Source organism: Pleurodeles waltl, chromosome 7 (genome assembly GCF_031143425.1).
Source record: "Pleurodeles waltl isolate 20211129_DDA chromosome 7, aPleWal1.hap1.20221129, whole genome shotgun sequence".
Taxonomy (NCBI): Eukaryota; Metazoa; Chordata; class Amphibia; order Caudata; family Salamandridae; genus Pleurodeles; species Pleurodeles waltl.
Window position 1 is genome coordinate 26,149,107 of NC_090446.1, and position 26,225 is coordinate 26,175,331.

The 26,225-nt window shown below is 47.5% G+C and overlaps 1 protein-coding gene across 1 annotated transcript in view; it reads left to right on the forward strand.

Annotated features, from left to right (window-relative positions):
- Positions 1-4,172: 4,172 nt before the first annotated feature.
- Positions 4,173-26,225, forward strand: part of LOC138247150 (epidermal differentiation-specific protein-like) — a 45,311-nt gene continuing 23,258 nt past the window's right edge. Inside the window, exon 1 of the mRNA XM_069201891.1 lies at positions 4,173-4,264. Within this exon, the coding sequence (XP_069057992.1) occupies positions 4,236-4,264 (29 nt within the window). The 5' untranslated portion in view covers positions 4,173-4,235. The remainder of the gene's footprint in view (positions 4,265-26,225) is intronic.

Below are 26,225 nucleotides of genomic sequence, written 5' to 3' on the forward strand. Positions count from 1 at the left end.
TCTGGGAAGGGCTGTGAAGGACTCTGTACAATTTAAGGAACACCCACTAATGTAACTTAATCAAACATCAATAGCTACACATCTTACACCCCCGTCCCCGAACCAATCATTCTCTGGCAAACTCTGGGGATAGATACAATTCCTAGCTTCTCCTGTCCTCACAATGAGCTATGGAAACATGTCTTTGGTTTGTTTCTCTGAACAAATATTTTGGCTTAGACAGTTCTCCCTATGAGTTGTGTTTTCTGCCATCTCTTATTCTCCAGGTGGGAACCTCACTATCAGTTGTCCATTACATAACAAATGCCTATATACTATCTAACAGAAGGCTTCTGAAAAATGAGAGCATCAACAGTGAAAAGAAAAAAGATTTGTGCAAAACAGTAGTTTGGACCATAAAACAGGTCTCTTAACACTAGCATGTAAAGTCGAGATTTAAAATGGCATCAGCAGTTAGGCTAACTTAAGTAAATAAAATATTATTTCATGTGTGTGCTTAAAATGCCTATCCATGTTTACCTACTACAATATTTTGCATTTATGATGTTTTATTCAATATTGAAATTAGCACTTTTCAGTTAAATGCCTTTAGTTTGCAAAATGAGAAAAGCCCCTCTATCAAGAGTTTAAGAAGTATTTTCAGTCTCTTTACCATGCATTCCCTTCATCCCACAGTCCTTACTCCACAGGGAAGTTAATGGGTGTAAGTAAATTTCGGTGCAGGTAGAAGTAAGGGAGATAATGATGGTTTTAGAGCTAAAGGGCATTTTTTCATACACATACATACACTTAAACACACACACCCACATGCGCACACACACACAGACACACACACACACACAGTCACAAACACACAATCACATATGTAAACATCCAGACTAGAGACTGGACCCATGTGTGGAATATATCCACCACCTCTATAAAATGTTGCCTAAAGTGAGACAGCAAGGCATAGAAGAGGACTCAACAAATGCAGATGACACAGGTGACTGATGCAGAAAATTGCTGGTTGATGTGCAGTAAAACACATTTGTGTTATGAAAGTCTTATTAATATGGGACTGCAATGAGTCACTGAGGTGGGGATCCAGGTAACAAGCATCCAAAGTCATCAGTAAGAAGGTCACAGTAAAGGTCCAAGACCACTTTGCAGCTACTCTCCACCATTCATTCATATTTATCAGCATCTATTATTGAATGCTCATTTAATTGTGGGACATTAGCTGTGGGAAAGTGTGTTGTATAGTATGTGTGCTTGAATGAGTATGTGTGCACGTGCTTTAATTCCACTCAGTCAGCCAGCTGTTTTTACAGATGTTTTGCCTGTAGGTAACAATTGAGGTGTCACCTGGGTGTTGCTTGGTGTTATCTTTCAAATACATCTTGGGATTCTGTGCAAACGTTCAGTTTTATGAGTACATGTATGTTAATCTCAACCATACCTATGTGAGATCCTCGGGGAAGACAATGCTTCATGATGTTGGGAATGGAGCTGTTTCAGAGGATCATGCGGTCATGGACGGACTGAGGACAGCATACAGAGCAATGATTAGTATCACTGGTCCTCTGCACATCTAAGAACATATGTTACTCTTCTTGCAGAATAGATGCATTCTCACCTTGGGTGGAATATGGAGGATGTGTAGACAGTCTAGAGCACCAATGATATTACATAGGATTGGAATTGGTTAAAAATATAATTTTTATGACATCAATAATGTTGATACTGTTGCCTGCATGCATCAGGTCATTCATCAATTTGAAGAGGATTTGTGAAATACTGTGTGTAAAGTAATGCTTGTAAATACGTCACTGACTGGGTGAAGCAGATTCAAGGCTTGTGTTTTTGAATGCTGTCTTGCCACTGTTGTAAGACTCTTGTAATTTTCTACGATCAGCAACATTTCCAATGACAAAGCAAATTGCCATCAATTTCTACAAGTGCCCTCACGTTCAGTGAATTCACTTGTGTTCTGTGGTGGCACCTCCACAATGGCAAAGGATCATCACTCCACTGGCTCAGAGCCAGCAGCTGAAAAAGAAAACAGTATTTTATTATTGTTTTATTTTTCAGCTGTTGGCTGAGCCAGCCTGTGCAGGGGAGAGAGGTGCTGGGCCATGGAGGGGGAAGAGGAGTGGAGTCACTGGAGAGCCCTTAAAAGGCACTGATGACACCATCAGGAGAAGGAGGGAAGAGAACTGGGGGGACCAGCAGTGTTTGGTGGCAGAACAGGTACCTTCTTTTTAAATACTTTTCCTAATCCCCTGCCCCCCACTTGAGATTTGTGGCAACTGCCACTGCTTTTGTACGGTGTCCCTTATCAGACCCAGCAGCTGTACAATTTCCTTTCTCTATGTCTATGTATTTGGCATCAACAGGGAATATCTTTGAGCCCCAACAGGGTATATGCTGCTGGCATAACCATGGTGGTCTTTTTTCCTAAATGGGCATCCACCAGCTTTCAGGAGATGTTTTATGTCTGTTCAAGTGCAGTTCACATTTTCTTTCAGTGGCTCCACTGACTTTATTAGTTGACTTACTTGCACTGCGAATTAAGGCATTTTCCTGATCATGTTCAGAGCAGCCTGAAAAGAGGCGCCAGGGCTGGTGTTTGTGAGCCGCAGGACCTTGACTCCTTCGTAATCCTTATAATTTTTTATATGTTTGCCAAGTTGTTTTTCATACAGTGTGTGCCTGCAAAACAATTGTAGTAGTGTTTGATGGTGGATGAAGGAGATGTGAGGAGGAATCAAGATTTCACAGCCTTGGTATTCAGCGCCTACAGCTTTCAGCAGTTTCTGAGAAATGTTTTGGGCCCTGTCACCTATTTTGTTTTACAAACTAAGCACTGACTATGATTGTTTTTCCTGGTGTTCCTACTGTGTGCTTTCACATCAGAAAGTGCCAGGCAGTGACAGGCAAGGAATTTACAACAATCTTTCAATTTCAGAAGTAGTCCTCCCTCCTTATGAGCGCCTCACTATAACCTGCATTAAAAACACGTTGGGCCATATCATCAAGGGCCTGTTTTTCAGTCTGGCCTTTGAGCCAGTTTTAGGAAAAAAATGTCTTGGGATTTTTAGACATATGAAAGGCTCCGTGAGAGATCTTGTGCTGCCATGGTAGCAGTGCCAATCTTGAAATAAAATGTGTGGGCACCTATCACAACTAGTAAAGCTGCTCAGCAGCAGCCATTCATCCATTTGAAGTTTACAACTGACCACAACACAATTAGTTAGATCATGAACGCATGTGCCTCAAGTAAGCCCTAAAACTCTTAAAAGGGTTCCAGGTTTGAATCCTGGACAAAACCTGCTCAACCTAAGCACTGAACTGCAGCATGCTTTTTAGAAAACTATCATCAACTCTCTTTATGCTGTACCACTTGGAGTGTGTTGATAAAGTTGAAGTGAATGTATGTTGCTTTTTCATGCTTGAGGTAAGTTTTGAATGAGTGTGTAAATAATTTCAGTGGTGTAACACAGCAGTAGGGGTCTCTACCGCTCAATATATTTCATAGGTGGCCATATGGCAATTATTCACACCTTCGTGCAGGAGGCAGCAGTGGTGGGTGAGGCTAGTTTACTGAATAGGCTAAAGGGTGCTTGGTGGCATGCAGCATGATGCTCATTATCTTTATGTCAATCACTGCCTCTTCATTTCCCATTTGTGGCAATTTAGGTGCTTCTTGTTTGCTGGCTTCTCTTTTCATCTCTCATCATCAGGGTTTTTCTCTGATGCCCAGACATAGCACACTAGGCCAGTTGTTGCCAGCTTGTCACACTGGTCCTATTACATATGACCAGTTCACTCAGTTAATGGCTTTAAGCTGCTACTCCAGTGCGCTCTGTCCCTTCTTGGCCCAAGCAGGCATGCCACGGGGGTTGTTTGCATTACTCAAAGGCTGTCTCGGATCTTGACATAAGATATGAAAACTTTCTGAAGAACAAAACAAATTAGCAATGTCTAATTTGTTGGAAATGTTGCATCACGTTAGTGTGACATAGACACACTGGTCTCAATGAAGTAAATATTTTACTGGTTTCTCCTGAATATTTAACATGCTAGCTGGATCTGGTGGCTTCTGCTGTGATGCTGGTGATTTCACTAAATCAGCTTCTATTAACTGACCTTTTAAGTTGTCCATTGTTTGTCACCTCTTTGTAGATCCATCCATAATTGCTGGATGCTGTGAGAATAGTTATGATCCAGCAGGAGTCCGCCGGAAGCTACCTATGTCTTTGGTAAAACAATTTGTGAAGAGGTAAGTGTGATAGCTTAGGATCCTTGTGTGATAGGTATCTTACTAGAAAGCAAATAAACAAGGAGTTGTAAGGACTAAAAGGGCCCTGGTGTCCATGCTGACTGTGCAAGTTTCACAAGAGAACATACTCTTGTGAGGCTTGAAAGTATTGTGGAATCTGCTAGATCTCCACACGGGAAGATGTTGATGTATTGCAGTGACTCCATTCTTTTTTTAATGCATTGACACAGAATACTTAATGTTTTTTATGTTCCAGTGTGATGGTTTGCGGACTTGTTTTTGAATTTATGGGCAGCCTACCAAGCACCCATCATTACATCACAGTGTTGCTGAACAAAACATTGGAAACTGGATTTTGTGTTTATGCCAATCAAATCTATGCATGCTAGGCTAGGTGCCTAGCCCTACTGTACCCAGATGGCATGGGATGGCTTTACCCCATTTTCTAGGCTCTGTCACTAGGTCTGTTATATCGGGTGGTAAATTATGGAAGTGCTGTTTAAGCTGAAGGCTATGAATCTGCACTGCCAGTTTCAAGGATCTTTCCTCCCAACCATATATTTTCCTATGTATTAGGTAGATCAGAATGTTCCTAAAATCTTACATGAAATGTACCTTGTTAGAAATGCAGACTTTGGTTGTCAGTAAGGTTACCCCTGTCCAAGCAAGGACCTTCACTCTAGTCAGAGTAAGTCACACACAATCCAAATTATCCTGTGCCCACCCTCTGGTAGCTTGGCACTGAGCAGTCAGGCTTAACTTAGAAGGCAATGTGTAAAGGATTTGTGCAATAAATCATATAATACCACCATATAGAACCACAAAAAATACACCAGTGTTTAGAAAAATATATAATATTTATCTGGATAAATGCAGGTCAAAACAATTAAAATGCAATAAGTAAAAGTTGAGATATCAGTTAAAAGTGATATAAAGTGTCTGAAGTCTTTTATAAGCAAACAAAGGGGGTCATTCTGACCCTGGCGGTAGGTGTTAAAGCGGCGGCCAACCCGCCAACAGGCTGGTGGTCCAAAAAATGGAATTCTGACCCTGGCGGGAACCGCCAACACAGGCCGCCGCTTTAACACTCCGACCGCCACGTCGGCACAAACAAACAGCGCGGCGGTCACCGGCAACAGCCAGGCGGCAGACAATGTACCGCCCACCCTATCACGACCCACCAATCCGCCAGCTTTTCCGGGGCGGGAGCACCGCCGATAAAAACACGGCGGAAACAGACATTTTCAATGGAAAACGCTCACCTTGAGACACTCCATGCGGAATCCGGACAGCATGGAACCCGAACTCCACATCCTCCCAGTCATTGCCTTCCTGCTCTTCTTCCAGGATCATGAACGTCGCCGCAGACGACAACGGTGAGTACTGCACCTACGACACAGGGGAGGGGGGAGGAGGAAAGGTTACGGGCACACACATACGCGACACACCCACCCCCACCCTTACCCCCACCCAAATACCTACACACCAATGCAGATTAAAAAGTCAGAGTGACACCCCCAAATCCCTAAAACAAAAATGCAAAGACAAAAGGCCATGATTGTCAAAATAGAACTATATTATATCAGTAATTAAGTATAGCGAACTCAGCAATATAAAAATAAATATGTACACATCTGTAACTAAATATATACACTGAGCCAAAGTCCGGCACAGTTATCCAACTGCAAATGTCCGTGGGCCAATATGCATTAACACATGGGCAAAGCCCACACACGAGACAGACTCCATTGGAGAGAACACTGCTGGGGCATCACAAAATTAAAACAGGCACCTCAGGGGGAAGGGAAGGGGGGGCACCTCAGCCACATGAGTCCACGACGCCAGATCCACGAAGCTCCTCCATGCCCACTGTGCCATCCTGGGGAGTGCAAAGCCACAGTCTCTCAAGTCTCTACAGTGGGTGGGCTGCCCACTATGCCATCCTGGGGAGTGCAAAGCCACAGTCTCTCAAGTCTCTACAGTGGGTGGGCTGCCCACTATGCCATCCTGGGGAGTGCAAAGCCACAGTCTCTCAAGTCTCTACAGTGGGTGGGCTGCCCACTGTTACATCCTGGGGAGTGCAAAGCCACAGTCTCTCAAGTCTCTACAGTGGGTGGGCTGCCCACTGTGCCATCCTGGGGAGTGCAAAGCCACAGTCTCTCAAGTCTCTACAGTGGGTGGGCTGCCCACTGTGCCATCCTGGGGAGTGCCAAGCCACAGTCTCTCAAGTCTCTACAGTGGGTGGCTTGCCCACTGTGCCATCCTGGGGAGTGCAAAGCCACAGTCTCTCAAGTCTCTACAGTGGGTGGGCTGCCCACTGTGCCATCGTGGGGAGTGCAAAGCCACAGTCTCTCAAGTCTCTACAGTGGGTGGGCTGCCCACTGTGCCATCCTGGGGAGTGCAAAGCCACAGTTCATCAGGTGGATTACAGACTCCACTGGTCATGGAGGAGGCATGGTGGCCAGAGTGCCTCGTGAAGGCCTGCACGACACAGATCCGGTGCTGCCAATGGGCCAGCGGTGCTTGAGATGAGGGCCCAGCGGAGCGGTGCTTGACAGGAAGGGCCAGCGGAGCGGTGCTTGACAGGAAGGGCCAGCGGAGCGGTGCTTGACAGGAAGGGCCAGCGGAGCGGTGCTTGAGATGAGGGCCCAGCAGAGCGGTGCTTGAGATGAGGGCCCAGCGGAGCGGTGCTTGACAGGAAGGGCCAGCGGAGCGGTGCTTGACAGGAAGGGCCAGCGGAGCGGTGCTTGACAGGAAGGGCCAGCGGAGCGGTGCTTGACAGGAAGGGCCAGCGGAGCAGTGCTTGACAGGAAGGGCCAGCGGAGCGGTGCTTGACAGGAAGGGCCAGCGGAGCGGAGCTTGAGATGAGGGCCCAGCGGAGCGGTGCTTGAGATGAGGGCCCAGCGGAGCGGTGCTTGACAGGAAGGGCCAGCGGAGTGGTGCTTGACAGGAAGGGCCCTGTTCAGCGGTGCTTGTCTTGGCGGGGCCCTGTTCAGCGGTGCTTGCCACGGCGGTCCCTGTTCATCGGTGCTTGCCTTGAAGGGCCCTGTTCAGCGGTGCTTGTCTTGGCGGGGCCCTGTTCAGCGGTGCTTGCCACGGCGGTCCCTGTTCAGCGGTGCTTGCCTTGAAGGGCACTGTTCAGCGGTGCTTGTCTTGGCGGGGCTCTGTTCAACGGTGCTTGCCACGGCGGTCCCTGTTCAGCAGTGCTTGCCTTGAAGGGCCCTGTTCAGCGGTGCTTGTCTTGGCGGGGCCCTGTTCAGCGGTGCTTGCCACGGCGGTCCCTGTTCAGCGGTGCTTGCCTTGAAGGGCCCTGTTCAGCTGTGCTTGTCTTGGCGGGGCCCTGTTCAGCGGTGCTTGCCACGGCGGTCCCTGTTCAGCGGTGCTTGCCTTGAAGGGCCCTGTTCAGCGGTGCTTGCCTTGAAGGGCCCTGTTCAGCGGTGCTTGTCTTGGCGGGGCCCTGTTCAGCGGTGCTTGCCACGGCAGTCCCTGTTCAGCGGTGCTCCTCACAGCGGCCCCTCTTCAGCGGTGCTTGTCTTGGCTTTGGAGTGAACCACACCTGGCCAATCCCTTCCGCTCAGTCTGCCTCGGGTCTTTCCGTTGCGGGGCCCTCCTGTGATGGAGTCCTGGGGCCCTGGGTCTCCTCCGATACCCCCGGAATGGGGCTGGTGGGGCCCTCCTGGCCAGGTCTGCTGCTCCCTGCCTTTTGCGCCTTGCTGCCCTTGCCCTCCTTGGCTGACTCACTGTGGCCCTTGGCTCCCTTCCCCGATGTGGCAGGTGACGGTGCAAGGCTACTCTCCTTGGGGGCAGGCGTATCAGGCCTGTCGCGCCTGCCCTTGAGTTTCTTGGTCCTTTTCCCAGGGGGGGGGCTGGCTGTGTTAATGCTGCTGGACGATGTCCCTGCCCAAGGAAAGGGCGGACTCCAGAAGCCAGGCACGACCTTTTTGGGAGTTGCTGGGCTGGTGGTGGCTGAGGTGTTTTTTGAACTCTTACGAGATGGAGGGGGTGGGTCAGGTGAGGGAAAGAGGTTCACTTTCGAGAGGAAGAATTTTATAGGAGGCATGGGAAGGGTAGCTGGAGTGGGTATGGGAGTGGAGGAAGAGGATGTGGTTGTAGATGAGTCATGTCTGGTGTCATTGGGTGCAGGTGCTTGGGCTGGAGGCTGTCGTGAGGTGGATGGCTGTTGGGTGGGTGCCTGCCTGCGTTTGTGTGGTTTGGAAGAGGGGGTGACAGACACACTGGGAGAGGACACAGGGGAAGTGTACATGGCAGTGGGGGTGGTGACTGCACGTGTGCGGACTGGTCTGGAGGGTGTGCTGGTGATGGGTGTACTGGCTGATGGTGGTGTGCATGCAGGTGTGAGTGGAGACGTCACAGGGAGGGAGGAGGGAGACGAGGAGGTGGGGGACACAGAGGAGGTAGTGGCTGTTGGCATGTCTGCATCTGGATGTTGCTTGTGTGAATGCTTGTGTGTTTTGTGGTGCTTATGTTTGGATGAGCTTCCCTTGGGTGTTGAGGTGTGTGCAGGCTGGTCTGTAGGTGTGGATGGGATAGGCAGAGGAACAGGGGAGTGGGACTGGGTGGAGGCAGTTAGAAGAGGGAGGCTGGAGACAGGGACAATGGCTGCCGTCAGTGCTGAGGCCAGAGCGTTGAACGATCGCTGCTGGGCAGCCTGACCCGAATGAAGGCCCTCCAGGTATGCATTGCTTTGATGCACCTCCCTCTCCACACCCTGGATGGCATTCAAAAGGGTAGACTGCCCAACAATGATGGTCCTCCGGAGGTCAATGACCTCCTCACTGAGGGCAGCAGGGGTGACTGGGGCAGGGCCTGAGGTGCCTGGGGCGAAGGAGATGGCCGGCTTCCTGGCCGTGCGGGCACGGGCTGAACGCCGAGGGGCTGCTGGGAGGGCGGAGCTGGTGCGCTGGGTGGCGGCTGTACCTGTACTTTCGGTGGGCACGGATGTTGCCGCCACCGCAAGGGAGCTCCCATCCGAGGACGTGTCGCTGTCACTGACGTCAGCACGGGTCCCCGTTGTGGAGCCCCCATCGCCCTCCGTCTCACTGGTCACGTCGGAGTCCGTTGCATGGGCCTCCGGGGCCATGTGAGATGCAGCTCCCTCTTGCGCCGATGCCACTTCTCCTCCGCCTGATGATTCTAATGCACACATTCCCAGAAAAACAAAGAAAATGGGGGGGGGGGGTGGAGAAATAAAGACAAGTTGAGTGCATGCATTGGGGACACCGTTGGCGGAGAGGACAGACACAGAAGCCCCCTGCACTACGCTGCGCACTTGGGGTACACTACTCATTCACTGGGACATGCCCTACAAGCCTATGGCCGACAACTGCCCACACAGAATACACAGGTCCATGAATAGTGTTACTAGGCACCCTACAGAGGTGGGGGGCGGGGGCCCAGGGCCATGCCTCACGGAGGGGCCTAACCTACAGAAATCGCCCTGGCCTAGGGATACCCACAGCCCTCCTCCCCCACCCAGACACCTCCACTGAGCGCCAAGTCAGCAGAATGAGAGTGTACTCACCCCCTTGTGTCTGCTGTGATGCCCTCAAGCGCCCATCCAAATCGAGGTAGGCCACTGCCAGGATCCGGGACATCAGGGGGGTCAAGGTACGACTGGCACCCCTCCTAGGTTGGGAGGCCATCCCCAGCAGAGCCTCGCCGGTCTTCCTGCTCCCGCGGCGGATGTCCTCCCACCTCTTGCGGCAGTGGGTGCCCCGTCTGTTGTGGACCCCCAGGGCCCGGACGTCCTTGGCAATGGCACGCCAAATCTCAATTTTCTGATGGGCGCTGACCTATGTGACATGTACAGGGGGAGGAAAAAAACATCATCACTTTTCTGCATGGTGGGTGTGAGTGGCCCCCCCTCCCCAACCTTGCCATGTGGCACATGCTCTCATCTGTCGTGCCATGCATTCGTCATTCGCTCCCCTCCCCTCCATCGTACATCCACCACACTCATCCCAGACATAGCCCACTAAGCATGGTCCCAGTGTACTCACCTGTTGGTCTGGAGGACCGTAGAGTAGCGCATACTGGGGGAGGACCCCGTCCACGAGCTTCTCCAACTCTTCCGAACTGAAGGCGGGGGCCCTTTCCCCAGTCGCAGCAGCCATTGTCACTTCCAGACCGAGGTCACAGCAGCACTTGCAGTATAGGTCCTCTCCTGTGGATGATCAGGTCTCGAGTGATTAAGCAGATATAAAATGGCGGTTACGGCCGCGGCGGTGCGTACCGCGGCGGTGCGTACTGCGACCGCCGGCGCACATCGCCATTGGCTCCTGAAACCCATAGGGCTCAATGTTATCCAATGGGTCTTCGACCGCCTACCGCCTACCGCCACGGTGTGCCACGCCAGCGCAATGACCTCACTTCACATTGTCACACTTCACAGGTCAGGCAGCCGCCATTTCAAGGGCCCACATGGCTTAATTCCAACTGCGTCACACATGCCTAGGCCTTGCATTGACACTCATACAAGCCATTCATTTCAGGGAGAAACCTGTACTATGCAAGCTGTGGGAACTTACCTGTGGGTTGATTGACTCTGTGCTCGCTGTTGTCCTTCCTAGGCACCGTCCGCTGGGACTTGCGAGGAGACGGAGGAATGTTCCTGTGTACAGACCGCTGTTGGACCTGTCGACAATGGAAGAACGACATGTCATCCTGACCTACAGACTCAAGCGTGCCACTATACAGGAACTGTGTGCCCAGCTGGAGCCAGAGCTGATGTCACCCATCCGCCAACCCACAGGGATCCCCCCTCTAGTGCAGGTTCTGTCAGTACTCCATTTTTTGGCAAGTGGATCATTTCAAACTACAGTGACCATATCTTCTGGGATGTATCAACCTATGTTTTCAAAGGTATTGTCCAGAGTGTTGTCTGCCCTGATGAAATACATGCGGAGCTACATAATTTTCCCTGAGGTGGGTGACTTGCCTACAGTGAAGGGTGATTTCTATGCCCTTGGACACATTCCCAATATCATTGGTGCCATTGATGGTACCCATGTGGCTTTGGTCCCCCCAAAAGACGATGAACAGGTGTACAGGAACCGAAAGAATTATCATTCGATGAATGTCCAGGTGGTCTGTTTGGCTGACCAGTACATCTCCCATGTAAATGCCAAATTCCCAGGGTCAGTGCATGACACGTACGTCATGCGAAATAGCAGCATCCCTTACGTGAGGGAACTACTTCAGAGACAGCGTGTGTGGCTAATTGGTGACTCTGGTTACCCCAACCTGCCTTGGCTATTGACCCCAGTGAGGAATCCCAGGACCAGGGCAGAGGAACGGTACAATGAGGCCCATGGGTGTCCTAGGAGGGTGATCGACCGGACCTTCGGCCTCCTGAAGGCCAGGTTTAGGTGCCTGCATATGACAGGGGGATCCCTGATGTACTCACCAAGGAAGGTGTGTCATATCATCGTGGCCTGCTGCATGCTTCACAACCTGGCTTTGCAACGCCAGGTGCCTTTCCTGCAGGAGGATGGTCCAGATGGTGGTGTTGGGGCAGCTGTGGAGCCTGCGGAGAGTGAAGAGGAGGAAGACGAAGAGGACGACACAGACAACAGGGACAGAGTGATACAGCAGTATTTCCAGTGACACACAGGTAAGAATTTACTCCAGCATTTAAAACTATCTGTAACAGTACACGCTCTCTACTGTCTAACCTTTCCCCCCAATGTATGGTATCTTAGTTGTGGATTTCCCTTCCTATTTCAGGGATCTGGTCCCCACGGAGTGCCCTCTGGTTTCTTTCCCCATGGACTACCGCTGTGTGACACTGGTATGTTGTCATCACAATGTAACTGGACATTTTTGGTTGGTTATGTCTAATACATTTGGTTTAAAGAAAATAAATTACAGACTCCAGATGGTTTTGGTGCAATAATTGTGTTTATTTAAGTGATGAAATGGGTGAATAGTTCAAGAAGGGTGATGGTGGAGGCATGTCCTTGGCAGAGTCCAGACTCTCGTTTGCACAGGTGCATTGTCCATATGCCTGTGGAAGGTGGAGCAGGGGCAGTTCTAGGTTGGACAGGGTGAACAAGTGGGACAGTGGGATGACATCTGGGGGGATACTTTCCTGGCGGGGGTCTTGACATCCTACTCTGTCTTCTTCCTGGATCTCAGGCCTTTCTTGCGGGGTGGTTCCTGTTCTGCAGGGGGTGGGGTCCGGGTGGCCCGTTGCTGTTGTGTGGGGGCCTCCTGACCACTAGCGCCGGCGGAGGTGGTGGGCTGTTCTTCGTCCATGCTAGTGGCAGGGGCCCTTTGGGAGGCCACAAGGTCCCGCAATGTGGTAACAATCTGGTTGAGTGCCACCACGATTGTACCCATTGCGGAACTGATGGTGCGCAGTTCGTCCCGGAACCCCATGTACCGTTCCTCCTGCAGTGCCTGGATCTCCTGGAACCTGGCCAGGACCGTCGCCATCGTCTCTTGGGAGTGGTGGTAGCCTCCCATGATGGTGGTGGGGGCCTCTTGGACAGAGGGTTCCCTAGGCCTGTCCTCCCTCTGTCGCACAGCAGCCCTCCCAGTTCCCCTTTGTTCCTGGGCCTCTGTCCCCTGGACGGTGTACCCACTACCACTGCCCCCAGGTCCCTGTTGTTGTTGGGGTGGTGGGTTACCCTGGGTGCCCTGTAGTGGTAGACACACCGCTGCTTGACCTGTCCTGGAGACAGAGGCATGGGCCCGCTGAGTGGGTGCTGTGCTGGTGTTTCCTGAGGGGGGTAGGTCTGCTGTGGCCTGTGGCTGCCTGAGGGGAACCGACTGTCCAGAGGTCCCCGATGGTCCGGGCTGGTCATCAGGTTCCAGGTCGACAGAGCTGCTGTCATCACTGGGGGCCTGTTCTGGGGGTGGGATGGACATTTCTGGACCCTCCTGACCGGTGTGTTGGCGTTCGGGTCCTGCAGGGGTAAAAGAGTATGGTTATTGCTTCTGTGTGTGCAATGGCGTGCGATTTGTGGGTGCCCTTGTCCCCCAGTGCTGGCATTCCCTTGTGGGAGGAGTTGTGAGGGTGGTTTGTGGGGGGGGGGTGGGTATGTGCAGTGGGCATGCTTAGGTGATGGGTGTCCATGGTTTGTGTTGGCATTCAGGGGTTGGTGTTGGGTTGGGTGGGTTGTACTGGTGAGACATTAGCAGGGAGGATGTGTGATGGGGGTTGGGGGTTAGGGGTGGGGTGTGGGTTGGCATGCTGGTGGTTGGGGGGGATGAAGTAGTTGAGATTCGACTTACCAGAGTCCATTCCTCCGCCTACTCCAGCGAGGCCCTCAGGATGCAGGATGTTCAAGATCTCTTGCTCCCATGCTGTGAATTCGGGTGGGGTGGGTGGGGGTCCGCCGCCAGTCTTCTGCACAGCGATATTGTGCCTTGACACCATCGAGCGCACCTTCCCCCGTAGGTCGTTCCAGCGTTTGCGGATGTCCTCCCGATTTCTGGGATGCTGTCCCACAGCGTTGAACCTGTCTACGATCCTTTGCCAGAGCTCCGCCTTCCTGGCTATTGTGGTGTGCTGCACCTGTGTGCCGAAGAGCTGGGGCTCTACCCATATTATTTCCTCCACCATGACCCTGAGTTCTTGGTCCGAAAACCGGGGGTGCCTTTGGGGTGCCATGGGGTGGTGTGGATGAGGTGTGGGGTAGTGTTTGTGGTGATGAGTGTGGTGGTGTGTGGTGCTTTGTGCGTAGATGTGGTGTGGGTGATGATGTTGTGTTCCTGTGTGTGTTGTGGTTTGCGTTCCCTGTGCTCTCTCTCAGTGTATTGCGCCTTGGCTCGTAATTTCTGTTTGTGGGGGTTTGTGGGTGATATGGGTGTGTGTTTTATATCGTATTGATTGTGTGGGAGTGGTGGATGTATGTGTTTCAGGTGTGTGTATTTCAAATTGTCCAATGTGGCTGTGTTTTGGTGCTGGGTGTGTATTCTGACCGCGGCGGTGTGTACCGCCAATAGAATACCGCGTTTGAATGACCGCCACGTGGATTCGTGGGTCGTAATGGCATGGGCGTATTTCTGTTGGCGTGACGGTGGAGGTTTGGTCATCTCCAGTTTATCGCTGGCCGCTGATGTGGCGGACTGCAGTGGAGGTCGAATTTTTGGAGGTTTGGCAGTTATGGGTCAGAATGACTGTGGCGGTTTACCGCGCCCGCGGCGGTATTATGGCGGTCTTCTGACCGGCGGTAAGTGCCTTTTACCGCCAGGGTCAGAATGACCCCCAAAGTCTCTTTCAAGCACAAAGTACGTGGTTCACGTGAAAAATCTCCGTAAAGAACTGCAGAGGAGGAATAGTGTGGAAACAAAGGGGTGTGTGTCAATTTCTCGGGCCGCACACGGCGATGCGTTGTTTAATTTTCAAGCAGGGATGGCTGTGCGTCGATTTCCGGCGCTCGGTCGTGGATCCTCTTTGGGTTGCGGGATTTTCAGACGCCCCGGGGATGGTGTGTGGATTTCCTGTGCTGGCAGAGCAAAATCACAGGAGCTGTGCCGATCCAGTGGGCGTTGAAGTCCTTTGTGTGAGGGCAGGCTACTGTCATTTGCCATGCAAGTGTCAGGCCCCCCACTCCCCCAGCACAGGATGACCCATTCAAAATGCAGATGTATGCAAGTGAGGCTGAGTATCCTGTGTTTGGGGTGTGTCTGAGTGAATGCACAAGGGACACAAAGGAGCTGCCAACTAAACCCAGCCAGACATGGATTGTAAGGCACATTAGGATTTAAGTGCAGAGAAATTCTCACTTTCTAAAAGTGGCATTTCTAAAATAGTAATATTAAATCCAACTTCCCCAGTCAGCAAGATTTTGTATCACCATTCTGGCCATACTAAATATGACCTTCCTACTCCTTTCAGATCAGCAGCTACTACTCAAACACTGTATGAGGGCAGACCCAATGCTAGCCTAGGAAGGGAGCAGGCCTCACAGCAGTTTAAAAACGAATTTAGGAGCTTTACACTGCTGGGAGATGTAAACTACACAGGTACATGTCCTGCCTTTTGCCTACACAGCACCCTGCCCTATGGGTTACCTAGGACATACCTTAGGGGTGTCTTATATGTAGAAAAAGGATATTTTTAGGCTTGGCAAGTACTTTTAAATGCCAAGTCGAATTGGCGGTGAAACTGCCCACACAAGCCTTGCAATGGCAGGCCTGAGACAAGGTTAAGGGGCTACTTAAGTTGGTGGTGATAACGCGTCCAGCCCTTATAAATTACCTGTACCTGGACACGTTGGAGGTCGGTGAACCTTTTAGCCGAGTCGGCTCTCCTCATCCTTGAATAGTCTGGTTACTCAGATCAATAATCAATAACTATTGTAATCGGTGGTCGATACTCAATTAATAAATCAAAATAATACGTCAGAAATCAATAACAGTTGATATTTCGGCGCACCATGACCTTTCAGTCATGAATAACCACACCAGTTTATTAAAAGTTAGTGAATTTATTTCCCTATATTAACAAAGCTAGCACGATGTATATAAGTCTCAAAACCAAATGATATATGTATACGAACATTACTAGCTGTCCATAGCGGCGGAAGAAACGCAATCTACGCAAAATCTGGATAATGATACACTCAGTTATGGCAATGCAAATCACTAATATAACTAACTGTATTTGACTAATTTCATACATTGGTCAGCATAACAAGATTTCAAATTAGCATGGTGCATCGAATGAATACCTCGACTAACCTCTAATTAGCATTGGCATGTGGGGCTTCATGCAAAACGAATTTAGTCAACACAAATTTGGAAAACTTCTAGCTTGGACCCTATCAAAATAGCAGTTGGTACCTAAAAGGAAAAACACAATGCATAATACAATTATCCTTTCATATTTACCAAATACAATCAGCATTCAAGAAAAGTCTTCGTCCCTCAGGTACCGGTTTGCGCAGCATGGGGCAGATTTCAAAGGGGCAAAGTTAAGGGCAAGCTTCCTTGCAATAGCAAGGAGAATAGGGTAAGGTTACTGCATGGGCAAGACGGGGCAAATCAAAGTTAAAGTCTCTAGGGTGAGAATTCTTAAAGTCTCTTTCTCTGGAATAGAGAAAAGAGCATCAGGGTGTTGTCCAAAATGGAGTCTGGCATCTGACTTCAAATTGGCATCAAGGAAAATGACTGACTTCTCTTTGTCCAGTAGGTTTAAGTAAGAAACATTCCAAATTCTGCAGGGTCTTCAATTGGAGGGTTCATAGGTTGGCTTCAAATTGTCCAATGAAAATTGTCTTTTTACTAGCGCTCATTTATGCATACATTGTCCTTGGAGCCTTGGAACACAAGTTGCAACATGGGTTGCCAATTATTTTACTATCTGTACCTTCATTGTCCGCACCTGCAGAGACTGACCTTGTATCAAAGGGGATGAAACCGGCCTAGCACGAAACCTTGGAGATAAGTGCATTAGTCGTCTCTACTGGAAAAATACAACTTCAAGCAAGAATATATTTCATTAGTTCAAGGAAAAGCCACGCAGTTAGAATTCGAGACCAAGCAACTAGGCCAAAGCCTCCACTAAATTTAAGCTAAGCAAAACAGTTTCAAATAGGAAATCATGGCATACATTTGCAATTATGACGGATTACTACAATTTTCAATTCTTCATGATTAATAAAGCTCGTTTACAATGATGGCGAACTACCCCGAGGGCACAATTTCCCTCGTACATTATTTTCTTTACTAAAATCACACTACATTATACGAGTTTGATTACACGATATGTGAATATATGTTGGACCTTCTTTTTCTGCGTCATTAATCCCTCCTCTGATGACTAATTATGTCATCACATCAAATCTACCCACAAATTTTATTCCATTAAAATTCTGTATATTAATTTGGCACTTCAGTCAATTCCCTTTTTCGTTTAATCCCTTTTGATTTTTCTCTATATATTTCTACCATTTTGGCTTGTTCTTTTTTCTTCTCTTTTTGTTTTGCGCCTTGTTTTCAATATTTTGGTAGCTTTCCATATTCCCCAAGAGCCTAATAAACAAATTAATATTATTAATATTCCCTTCACTATTTTTAATAACAATCCGTTCCATACGTTGCTGAGCCAATTTCCCACAGAAGCAAATCCTTTTCCAACTTTCTCCCAGACTCCTGGTTCTTTCAATTCCTTCAAATATGTACTTTCATTAGTTAAATTTGTAAGCATCGTTCTAATTTTTCCACTGCTGTCTGGTATATATGTACAACAGTGACGTGTACCAAGCATTTGGCAAACGCCGCCATCCTTTGCTAAAAGAATGTCTAAGGCAAGCCGATTTTGAAGAGTCATAGCTCTTTCTGCAGCGAGTTCAGCATCCATCAGGATTATAGCTCCTGAGAATTTTGTCAGCATGTTATCCACAATAGTAGACAACTTTCGTATTTTAATTGAATTCAATATGACTCCCACTGAAGGAATCAGTGCTCCAAATATATCTCCTACCACACCAGAAGCTGTCTCCCTTTTCTGGACATGATGTGATTCAGATAGCTTTGGAAATTTCTTTAAATCGTCTAGTTGGTAAATCTTTGGGAACACTATTCCCAAATAACATCTCCCATACCATCCTTTTGGAAGACGATAATAGGCATTAAGTCCACAAATATAATATATCCCAGGAATAACTGGGTCTTGTCCATTCAGCATAAACGTCCACTTAGGTTGAAACAAACACGTATGTTTTCATCCACTCGTTCCCACAAAAACTGTGTTATAATATGCTTTATGTCTATGTATACAGAATCTCCCTACGTGCAATGTATCTAAAGCTATTTTCCCTTGTGTTTTTATTGCGGCAAAAGCATAGTTATCTACAGATGTCCTTATGTGTAATTCCCTTTCCAACTCCTCCTTCATTTCTTTTCTCCTATTGTCAGTGCGGTCTAAGAAGTTTATCTCTACAGGTGAAAGCAAGCATGTGAGGTTCTCTCTATGTGCGTGAGCTGTGTGAAAAGGTGACAACGGCTCCAAGAAGTCTCTCATCAATTTTATATAATAATCTCTGGCCACTTTGCTCAGGTACTCGATTATGGGGACATATGCAAATGTAACATCATAATTAGAGTAAAAATAATGAATATACTGTTGACCATAAAATCTGGACATTATTATACTACATGTAATTGCGTACGTAAGAGGCATGCTATGATACGTCACCCTTCCACCACTGAGGTAGGTATTTGTGTGCACACATAACAATCTTTTGCATCCATTGTCTCAACATACTCACTCAGCAAATGATAGAAAACATTAGACGAAAGTTCCTTCTTATCATGCAAATGCCTTTCGTCTTGTTCAAGTCTCTTCAGAGCTGTTAGTTCAGTAATAATAGTAGGTTTAGAAGTAGAAGCATCATTCGTCTCACTCTCATTCTTACCATGCATTCCAAGAACTATTGCAACAATTATTAGTACGCATGCGGTTATTAGACCTATACACATGTATTTACAACACTTCATTTTATGTCCATGTGTAGTGTAGCCTGTCATGATCTGTATAGAATCAGAAAGTTGAAGACACTGTATCAAATCGGATTTGCAGATATATACAAAGCCGAACGAGTTCAATGTTCACACAGTCTTCTTTAGCAGCTTCGTCTTTTATCGGTTTAGCAACGTTGTCTCAAAATCTGTTTCAAAGTCAATCAGGTTAGCAATGTCTTAGCCGGTTTGAAAGTCAATCAGGTTGTCAATGTCTTATCCGATAAAATTCATGGAGTTTTACTCCTCAAGTGCCAAAGTGAAGTTCTGCCTCTTCGTTCTCGAGACCGAGGGATACGAATTCGTCTGACCAATCGTTAGTGGCTATGTATGCCCACTCCGGACCAGAATATCTTTTACTCGGTATTCTTTTTCTTTTCAATTTTGCATCTCTCTTTGACTCTCTCTCGCTGGTACTTTCTTCCTTGGCCAAGTCTTTCTCTTCACTTGGTGCTGCTATTGCGACAGACACTTCCTTTCTTTTCTCTTTCACCTTTGGCCCTTCACTTTCGTTTAATGTTTCTCTGATCCTTAATTTTACTGGCGATATGCTTTGTCTTCTTTTTGCACTGTGTCCACTTGATGGACCTGCAACCTCTTCTGAAGGAGTTTGAACAATTTCGCTCTGTCCTGCCTTGTCTTCTCCCTCTGGGAAGTCAATCAGGTTTTCCTTTTCCTTTCCTGTATCATCTGCTTCTGGGAAAGCCCTCCTTTGATCAGGCTCTCCTGCTCCTTCACCTGTCTCAAGCCTTTTGTTACCGTCACCTGCTTCAGGCTCTTTGTCACCTTCAGGACCTTCGTCACTTTCTGAGACTCCCCCTTGGTCCTCCCCAAATGAATCAGTTGCTTCGTCCTCAGAAAATATTTCTCCTTCCTCTATTTCTACCTGTTCGTTTCTAGGTCCTCTTCGCTCTGTCTCGGCGCTTGGTACTTTGTTGTCAGACACTGGTAATTTCAGTGCTTCAACTTCCTCGTCTGTGGGGCACGTCACCCTTTTGGTGTGGCTGGCGTGAATCCAGTTGGGAACTCCCGCACACTTCACAGCGGTGGTAGTTGTCAGAATCACTTGGAAAGGTCCTTTCCAACGGGGTTCCAAGCACGACTTCCTCACGTGCTTCTTTATCACGACCCAGTCACCTGCTTTCAGGGCTTGTCCTGGACCTTGGATCGGTGGCAAGGTGGTTGCCTCCAACTGGTGAGAGAAAGAGCGGACCACATCAGCTAGACCTCTGCAGTAGTCTAACACCATATCATCTGTAATATTCAAAAGAGCATTTGCAGGAACTGCTGGGAGTCTCATGGCTCTGCCCATGAGGATCTCGTGCGGGGACAGTCCAGTCTTTCTATCAGGGGTGTTTCTCATTGACATTAACACCAAGGGCAATGCGTCAGGCCATTTTAAGTTCATTGATGCGCATATTTTTTCCCATTCTCGATTTCAATGTGCCATTCATTTGCTCCACTAGTCCTGATGCTTCAGGGCGGTAGCTAGAATGCAACTTTTGCTCAATGTTCAGCGCTGCACAGAGTAACTTTATTACTTCGTTATTGAAGTGACTTCCCCTATCTGATTCTAAGGAGATCGGGAATCCGAAACGTGGTATTAGCTCTCTCAAGAATAGTTTTGCAACTGTGAGACTGTCATTTCTGCGTGTAGGGTATGCCTCAATCCAGTGATTAAAAATGCACACAACCCCCAACACATACTTCAAGCCTCCATGCACAGGCATCTCAATAAAGTCCATTTGCATCCTGCTGAAGGGACCCCCTGCTCTTCCAATGTGACTCAAATTTACTACGGTTCCCTTCCCTGCGTTCATCTGTTGGCAAATGACGCAACAATGGCAAACTGCTTCAGCAACTTGATGGAATTTGGGGTTAAACCAATCAGTTTTAAATAGTCTAATCATGGCATCCCTTCCAAGATTGTCTTGTCCATGGTAGAATCTGGCTAACTGTGTCAAAAGACTGTTTGGCAGAACACATTTCCCTTCACTTGAAACCCATAATTCATCTAGTCTCTTTACACATTGTGATTTGGTCCATGAGAGTTTCTCATCCTCACTGACATCATTCTGTAAGGACTTCAATTCATCCATTGTATCTACAACCTTCAGAGCAAAGATTTTGCTTGGTTCAAATTCTGGCTCATTTATCAAGTTCCATTCATCCCGGAGCAATATACAGTTCAATGCGCAAAACCTTGCGACTTGATCCACATATCCATTTCCCAGAGAAACATAGTCTTGTGCCTTCGAGTGTGCTCTGCATTTTACCACTGCCACTTCTCCTGGTAACTGAATGGCATGTAACAGTTCCCTTATTCTTTCACCATTTTTCACTGGGGATCCTGAAGAGGTCATGAAGCCTCTCTGTGAGCACAATTGTCCAAAGTCATGCACTATTCCGAATCCGTACTGGCTGTCAGTGTAAATGGTAACTTTCATTAATGCAGAGAGTTGGCAAGCTCTAGTAAGGGCTACCAATTCCGCTACTTGTGCAGAGTAAACTCCTTGAAGCCAAGACGCTTCCAGAACACCTGTTACTGTGCATACAGCATATCCTGCTTTCAATATTCCCAGTGCATCTCTTAAACATGAACCATCAACAAAAATAACTTGGTCATTTTCTTCCAATCGGGTATCTTTGATATCAGGTCTTGGTTTGGTGCAAAATTCAGTCACCTGAAGACAGTCGTGCTCGATGTCTTCAGCGTTCTCAATTTCGGCATTTTCACTGGGAAACAAGGTTGCTGGATTCAACGTAGTACACCGTTTCAGCTGCACATTAGGTGATCCCAGAATTATTGTTTCATACCTTGTGAGCCTAGCACCAGTCATGTGCTGTGTTCGGGAACGTGTCAAAAGTATCTGAACTGAGTGAGGGACCATGACTGTTAAAGGGTGTCCCATCACTATTCCTTCACTTTGAGTTAGGCTGATACCAACTGCAGCTACGGCACGCAAGCACCCTGGCAGTGCTGCTGCGACCGGATCCAAAGTAGCTGAAAAATATGCTACTGGTCTGTTTACGCCATCATGGGCTTGAGTCAAGACAGACAAGGAACATGCATCACGTTCATGACAAAACAATGTGAAAGGCTTTGTGTAATCAGGCATACCTAAAGCTGGAGCCCTGCACATGCATTCTTTTAATTCAATTAAAGCATCCATTTCATCTCCTTTCAGCTCTATTTCATCCAGCGCATCTTTCTGGGTCAGTTTCAGTAAAGGTTTTGCTAGAGTTGAGAAATTGGGAATCCATTGGCGACAGTAGCTCACCATTCCCAAAAACTTTCTCACCTCCCTTCTCGTCTTTGGGGGACTCATTTGAAGTACACTTGTTATTCTTTCCTTCATAATTCTTCGTGACCCTTTCTCTATTTGATGACCCAAATATTTCACTTTCTTCTGGCAGAACTGTAATTTTAAAGGGAACACCTTGTGTCCGTTCCTTTCCTAATGGTTCAATAGGGCAATGGTGTCGGCTGTGCAGTCACTTTCGGTCTTGGATGCAATCAACAAATCATAAATGTATTGTACTAGGGTTGACTCGAATGGTAACTCCAATGATTCCAAATCTTTCTTTAGAATCTGATTGAAAATTGATGGTGACTCTGAAAACCCTTGAGGGATTCGACACCAACTGTAGACTCTGTCTAGGAATTTGAAACAAAAGAGAAACTGGCTGCCCTCATGAAGAGGCACAGAAAAGAATGCTTGTGATAAGTCGATGACTGAGAACCACTCAGCATCACAGGGAACTTGAAACATTATCACAGCTGGATTTGGTACCACGGGACAACATTTGATTATTATGTCATTTATTTTCCTCAAATCCTGAACAATCCGGACCTTTCCACTCGGTTTTATTAGTCCCATGATTGGTGAATTACATGGGCAGCTTAACACTTCTTTCAGTACTCCCTGTTTTACAAACTCATCAATGAGTTGGGCGACTTTTATGAGGGTGTCTTGTGCCATATGATACTGTGGGGTCTGGGGAAAAATTACATTGGGTTTTACAGTCACTTTCACTGGTTCTACTCCTTTGACCAATCCTACCTCTTTCCCTGTCATATCCCACACTTCCTTTCCGACTGTTTCCTGTAACTCAGCAGGAATATCTGCTTCAGCGAGCATTGGATAAAGTGTAATCAGGGGATACTCTTCGTCGACAGTTTCCACTTCGTCCCCTCCCACACTGTCTTCTTCTTCCCCATCACTGTTTGTCTGAATTTTAATTCCATCATTTGAACACATAATTGAACATCCCAATTTGCACAATAGGTCTCTCCCTAATAGTGATATCGGGCTTGAGTCACACACCACAAATTTATGTGACCCTTGATAGTTACCAATTCTGACTTGAACTGGATCTGTGATTGGGTTCGTCAGGTACCTATTTGCTACTCCCACTACTTGAATTGTTCTCCCTGAAAGTGGCAAATTTGGTACTTCAATGCTCCTAACAGTGGAACGTGTAGCTCCTGTGTCAACCAAGAATGAAACGCGTGACCCATAACTCTTCCCTCCACATACGGACCCTTTTGATCAACTTCCAAAGATGCTGCAAGCATACAATTTCCCTCCTCATCTGAACTTTCACTCTCCCATGCATCGTTTATTCCATTCTCACTGTGTAACGGGAATTGGTGTACTGTGTAACTTTGATTCATTCCTTGAACCGTGACCTGTTGAGGAAGCATTGCTTGTTGCTGATTCATTGGTGCTAAGGGTATTTGCATTTGCTGATTAGGTACCATAGGAAACTGCTGTTGCATTGGCTGCAACTGTGCCATTTGCACACGGGGCATTTGCACCTGCTGCAATTGTATGGGTTGTAAACCCTGCATGTGATTTATATTGTTTTGAAAATTTGGATTCGGACCTCTCAATTTCGGTCCTCTCATAGTCTGAAATGCATTGACATCATTGTTTTGCTGACCTACACCGTCCTGAGCCATCATTGGGCACTCCCGTTTCCAATGCCCGACAATTCCGCACGTGTGACATGGCATCACCTTCTTCATTGCCTGTATGCCATTTGGGATCATAACAGTATTTAAATCAGGACCATTATTACAAGACCTCCTCGGCCTCTGCCTCTCATCTGCGGCTGAAACACAGCATTTCCCTGCTGCTGCTGCATCTGTTGTTGAAAACCTTGCAAACCTTGCAAACCTGTCTGAGCTGCTCTAAGCTGCATCACCATCACCTTTTCTTTCAACCTTTTCTGCTTTGTCTCAATCTCATCACTGCAGTATTTTGCATAATTCAACACTTCATCGATTGATTTTGACTGCCAACAAATCAAATGCGCTTTAATCATCTGGCTAATCTCGGGTCTCAACCCTTCCACAAATCTGAACACAAAATGGAGCATGTCCTTTGCCTCAATCGTTTCCGTGCCACTGTAGTTTTTAAACGCCTTCAACAATCTCTCATAGTACGCATGTATTGACTCTTTAATCTCTTGGGCGGTCCTGTCAATCCTCTGCCAATCCACATTTTTCGACGCACCTTTTGTTTTCAAATGCTCGATCACCTTATGGTATAAGCTCATTACCATAGGTGTTGGTGCACCTGTGTCCCTATCTCTCTATGGTTCGCTCGTCGGCCAACCTACAGCCCTTTTACAATCTTCCCACAAATCTGCCGGAACCACTATTTCAAATAGGGTATTCAGGTCTTCCCAGAGACATTTTGCAAGTTTCACAAACCTATCTGTCTGCTGATACCACTCGATCGGTTTCTCTCTTAATTTGGGGAAATCATCCGGGAAGGATTGAATATCGCACCTGTGCCATGGTACATGTACAAGTTTTCCCCCTGCCGTCTCTCTCATTGGTAACATGGTTATCAGGTCGTCATTCTGTTGTGCTTTCTCATTCCGCTCTGGGGTATTTTCTTTCTTTTTGTCCTTTTCCTTAACCCACCTGCTTTCCCACTTGTCTAAACATCTCCAGACCTGTGCGCTCTGCAGTATCTCCTTAAGGTGTGTTTTCATCCCTGCAGACCTCATGTGTTCAAAGTCTTTTGTCTCAAAGTCTAGCCTGTAACTTCTGCTCAAGTGTTTGGTCTTACCTATATCGATCTCGTTCCTGTCTGCAATTTCTTGTAACTTCTTATGTATGCTGCTTACTTCTCTTGTAATTCTAGGGCACATGTATCTCAGCTCTTCTTCTGTGTATGATTCTAGTCTGTTCAGACCCATCGTTCCCTCTACCAGTTCATCTGCTTCCATGCCCAATCTTATTTTATTCAGGTATTCTTCTCCCTTCCCGCTGGATGTACTCTGCGGGGAGTTCAGGCTGTTGAACCATTGTGTTAGCTGTTGAGCGTTCAGCCCCATCAATGTAGCACTCACATCAACTGCTACTGATGGCTGTTGTAATGTTTCAGTCTTTGAAGTTAACGGTACTATTAGTGGTGGATGTGACCTTACCACGGTTGACGGAGCACAAATTGGAATTGGACTAAATTCCGACAAGGACCCAGATCCATTTGGCAGTGCCGCTATCGGAGTTGTTTCTGGAGTGTTTTCTATGCATCTTCTCCCTGTCCCACTTTGTATTACTACCCCTTGGTCGCATGCGTTTGGGTTTGTCTGTATATACAGTGGTACTGGTGGACCTACAGTGATAGGCAGAGATATTGCGTCTGGATTCTGTCTGTTCCCCGAATTCTGTGGCATGTTAATCCCCACATTATGGTTCATCATTGCTGGCATACCTAACTGGCTCTCTGTTACTCGAATATACCTCGGCACTTCTTGTGCCTGCTTTTGAGGCATCAAAAACTGTGTTGATTCAGCTTGAATCAATGTCGGTCTTTGATAGTTTTGTCCTCCCTGCGCCATTGAATCAGAAGTCATTCCCATGTTATGCTCATCACAGCAGTGCCTTTGAACCTGTGGCTGATAATTATCAGCAGGTTTCAATTTAGGCACGACTGGGTATATTCTCTGAATCTGTGGTATTTGTGGTGAGAAAGGCATATCGGAACTGCTCTGCCTCTGAGATATTCTCAAATTCGGTGTTACATTATCCTGTATTGGTTCTGGAGGGGCAGTACTAATGCTTGAGCCTTTTTCGCTTTCCATATATGGTGGCGGACGATCATTCAGCAATTGTATAATGAACTCCTCATCGCCTGACTCGTCTGACCTTTTCGAGTTTCTGTTGTTCTCTCTATCTCTGGACTGTCTCCTGTTTGTCTTATAGGTAGCTTTCCTTCCTTCCGTCTCCGCTTCATCAGTAATTGCTGGAAACAATTTAATCCCCTGCAATACATCTGATCTCCACACCTTTTGTGTGCTGTCCCATCTAGCATCCGCTAGTGTCTTTTCTACTTTTCTTATTCTTGTCTCAAATTTCTTTTATTGTTGGTTTCTAGCTATTAGCTCCCAAATTGCTAATGCCTCAAACTGTGCTGGTCTTAGAGGTACTTTCATGTCATATAGCGCA